The following is a 4184-nucleotide window of genomic DNA, read 5'->3' as shown; positions in this document are numbered from 1 at the left end:
TACAATCCTACTGCCACCATAATTATCCCACACAAAAGTCAAATTAAACACTTTTCACAACCTCTTCCAACTTGGTTACTCGAAGGGAAAGTATTATCAGCTGGCTTGTCACTGAACCCACGTTTTGTTTGTTTGTTTGTTTTAATCAGTCTACCTTCAGTGTCAACATAAATCGTTACTCTTCCGACCGCACGGGAAAGCAGCAGTGCTGAGTTCACGCCCCTGGGTGAAACCCCTCCTCTCTCTGTAAATGTGCGGAGCAGAGCGCTGTGTGGCAGTACGGCGTGTGTGTGCTGGAGGTACCACGGAGGTTTCTGGATATACCATTCAGCCTCTGAGGTGGAGCTCAACCGGTTTTGGATATTGGCTGTTTTTTCTTCCTTTTAAAAAATATTTTAAGGTAATTTTTTGTTTAACCGTTTTGGGTTCGCGGTGTGAATTACTCACTGTTCCAGTGACAAGATAAGATAAAAAGATTACTTTTGAATTACAGAAATTATTGAATTAATCTTGTTGGTCTTTGGTGCAAAATGTTTGTAGACTAGTTATCGGGCAACTTTTGCGCAGGCTGTTTTGTGCGTTTCACTGATAACTTAGATATACTTAAGAAACGAGGTTCAATGTCAGAAACAGCAGTGAGCTAACGTTAATACAAAACTCTTTGCTCGGTGTTCAGCTGTTCATTAGCCAGTTGTAATCAAGTATCGCACAAACTGGTCAAACTGTGCCTTAAGGGCAAAGCCAGTAGACAAATGCATCTTTGTGATTTTAACTTTAACTTTAACTGCAGCTTTTTTGTAAGGGTGACAATATTATTAATAATATAAATTCACTGTAAACATGAAAACAAAAACGTTACAGCTCGTGGCTGACAGAATAAGAATTTAACTCCTGTCTTTTTTCAATATGTTCATATTCCAGAATAATATAAAATAAGGTCATTACCATTCACTGATATGTTATGGAGTCGCCTTATTGTTTCAGTTGTCCCAATGCAGTCTGTAGTCTATGCGAGAAATGGCTGGAAAAAACACTTAATTTCTTATTTTATAATAAGTTTCAGATTTCCTCTCTTGAAAAGGGTTCAGTGAATCTTTCTTGAGGAGCTCCATGCAGCTTCATTAGTCTTGCTTCACTGGAAGATTTCGTGTCCAGCCATGATCTCAAAGCTCAGACTCTTTCTCAGATAGACTGGAATACACTTCCACAGCCAGGCCTGTGCACTTCCACACCGACTTTCTCATCAGCTGCTGAAGTATAGCATTAGTGGGCTTTGATCCCTTCTCATGCTGGGGGCCTGTGCTGCAGTCTCTAATCCAACAGGGAGGAGACCTGTGACAGAAAAGATTAATAGTCTCGAGTGTAATGAACAATCACAGCCATTTTCAAGTTTAATTTCCAAACTATGATATCATAGCAGGTTTGTTTTGTGCTGACATGTGAGGGAAAACTTAAAATGTCGCATTTGTATTTAGTGGGATTTAATCTGTAATTACAGGCAAATGGACAAACGTTAGGGAGACGCATGGTGTGACAAGACACTGTTTATTTCTCACTTCTTCTGTGCAGTTAATGTTTGCATCCTTCAGCCACAGCTCATCAGGAAACAAAAGCTCTGAGGCATGGCGCCCGCAAGCATTCCTCTGGGTATTAGTCTGCCCTTTTGTCAAGGCTGACTTTGTTTATGCAGTTGGGATAGACGTTGTGGCCTGTAGCTGTAATTTTCAGTCAAATCATTGCTATTGTGCTATAAATCCTGCAGTGCTTTAATATGACAGAAAACACAGCTGTCCTTTTTTTTACTCACTCGTGTTTGGAAGTTCAGAGGAGGAACAGACGAGATGTTTAACCTTTCTCATCATCTCTGTGTCTTGTCAGAAACACCATGCCTAACTGGGGCGGAGGCAACAAGTGTGCAGCATGCCACGGGACGGTTTACCACGCGGAGGAAGTGCAGTGTGATGGCAAGAGCTTCCATAAATGCTGTTTTCTCTGCAGTAAGTACATCAAATGCATCAAAATGCAAATATAACTTTATCTGGAATAAGATTGAGCAACGTTCCTGTCATCAGCGTAGACCCCGCCGAAGCAGGACGGCGCTTGAACTCTGTTTCGCCTCCTCGGGTCACCTAAGAAAGCTTGCTCTGACATTTCGCTCACCCCAAACCAGCCTCAAAATGTCAGTGAAAATGTTCCAGTGAAGACCTCGCGAAGACATCAGGATATTTCTCCATAGAGCTGCTGTCAAGAAAAGAGCAAAACAGTGTGAGCCACAAAAGGCGGGTTTCTTCTTTTTGAGCAGCTCTATTACAAAGGCAGCTTTGTCTGACCCAGGAGGTGATGAGCAAGGGCACTTTTTTGTCCAAATTCTCTGTTTTCTGACATTCACTGATTTTTAAGAAAGATAGCTTTATGCTGACAGAGAAGTCACACAGCCTCATATGACTCTGTGTACACTATCTGTGTCTTTGTCTCACCTATTTATTCACAGTCAGTGCCTGTGGCAACACATGGGGAATACTAGTGTACATGTAGTTGAAGCAAAGAGGAAGTACTGTCAAAAAACCTAAAAGTGCATCACAAACTGAGGAGGGCAAGTCAGGATTTAGGTGCCATTCAATGGGACATGCAAGTCTTGTTTTGACAGTGTTGGCTGGGAGACGTGCAGACGTGAATGGAGACATTTTTCCTGCCGGTTGTGTGAAATCTGAAACCAGATTCAGACAGTCTCGTAGCGAAGGCCATTGTGTAAAGAATTCAGCTAATCCCAGCAGCCAGCGTGGGCACAAGCGTGCAGCCTAAAGCACCCGTGGAGCCTTTGCTTTTACAGACGCTGCTTTCTCTGCTAAGACAAACCTGCCAAGATGCTGTCAATTTTTCCAACACCTTTGGTATACAGCCAGACTCAAGCTGGAATTGATTTTCTTTAACCTCTTACTTTATGTTATTTAAATACCTGCAGTTGCAATCGAAATGGTGTTAAAGTCATAAGAGAAAACACTGGAATTTGAAGAATCTGTTCTTGTTTTGTTGATTATTGTAGATGTGAACTTTAAATGCCAGAGGTCTTTGAACCTCTCATTCTTAGCAGCTGGTTCACATTCTTGAACTGGCTCTTCAGACCTTTGTGGCTATCAGATATTTTACTTTCCCCCCTTGGACACCTACTAGGAGTAACCCTTGTTTCTGTCATATCGTTCATCTGGACGTAGCGTTTTCAGTGGGAGAGATATTCTAATGTTCGTCAAGCCGCGTCTTTATTGATGTATACTCAGGTGTCAAAACTGGTCATTAAAGTTACACGGGAGGATAAAACAGAAACTACAAACAATCTTCTTTTCATTCCCACAGTTGTTGTTGACAGAAAGTGGACTGCTTTCAGCTGACACTGTAAATTACCCTTCCAGGTACATTATGTCAATTTAGCCATTCAGAACAAAGTTAGTTACGAGGGGAGCTGGAGGGCCATGTTTCGGACACTGGGTAGAGTACTCAAAAAATGAATTTGAGCCCTGCATGGCTAATTTAGGAAATCCCAAAGAATACAGAGTTAGAAGTTAGCATAATAGGTGACCACAGACACACAACTCACCTGCTCTTTGTGTGCTGCTTGTGAGAGGGACGCAGTTTTTAGAACACTGACTTTAAGGGAAGAATGACTGTAAAGGGAAAGAAACAAGGAGGAGGAACTGAGGGGCTGCACTAAAAGCCAGTAAAAGATTGAATATGGATGGATCTGTGCTACTCTAAAGGAGTCTAAGAATAAATATTAGAATTTCATCTAGTACTTAAAATCTTTATAGTGTTTCAGACATGTCATGTGCTACATTTAGGCAGTAAATACATGTAAATGTAACCAAGTGAAAAGAATTTAGAAGACCTTTCCTCTCACTTAACTGCTGCTGTGTGTGTGTGTGTGTCCACAGTGGTCTGCAGGAAGGGTTTGGACAGCACCACTCTGGCCAGTCATGACCAGGAGATCTACTGCAAATCGTGCTATGGGAAAAAATACGGTCCTAAAGGCTATGGCTATGGACAGGGAGCAGGAACACTCAACATGGATCGGGGAGAACGGCTGGGAATCAAGCCTGAAGAGTAAGCTGGACTTCAATGAATGTTTCATTCATAGAGTGCCAAATCACAGCAACAGTCACCTCAAGGTGCTTTATATTGTAAGGTAGACC

General features: G+C 41.9%; 1 protein-coding gene across 1 annotated transcript in view; it reads left to right on the top strand.

Moving 5' to 3' along the window:
• Positions 1–248: 248 nt before the first annotated feature.
• The window catches only part of csrp2 (cysteine and glycine-rich protein 2), an 11606-nt gene continuing 7670 nt past the window's right edge, over positions 249–4184 (top strand). Inside the window, exons 1-3 of the mRNA XM_005742675.1 lie at positions 249–400; positions 1879–1997; positions 3927–4095. Coding sequence (XP_005742732.1) covers positions 1886–1997; positions 3927–4095 — 281 coding nt within the window. The 5' untranslated portion in view covers positions 249–400; positions 1879–1885. The remainder of the gene's footprint in view (positions 401–1878; positions 1998–3926; positions 4096–4184) is intronic.

This window comes from Pundamilia nyererei, unplaced genomic scaffold (assembly GCF_000239375.1).
Source record: "Pundamilia nyererei isolate P.nyererei 1_Seehausen unplaced genomic scaffold, PunNye1.0 scaffold00122, whole genome shotgun sequence".
In the NCBI taxonomy this organism is placed as follows: domain Eukaryota; kingdom Metazoa; phylum Chordata; class Actinopteri; order Cichliformes; family Cichlidae; genus Pundamilia; species Pundamilia nyererei.
The sequence above is the reverse complement of the archived record's forward strand: the minus strand, read 5'-3'. Positions and strand labels throughout refer to the sequence as shown.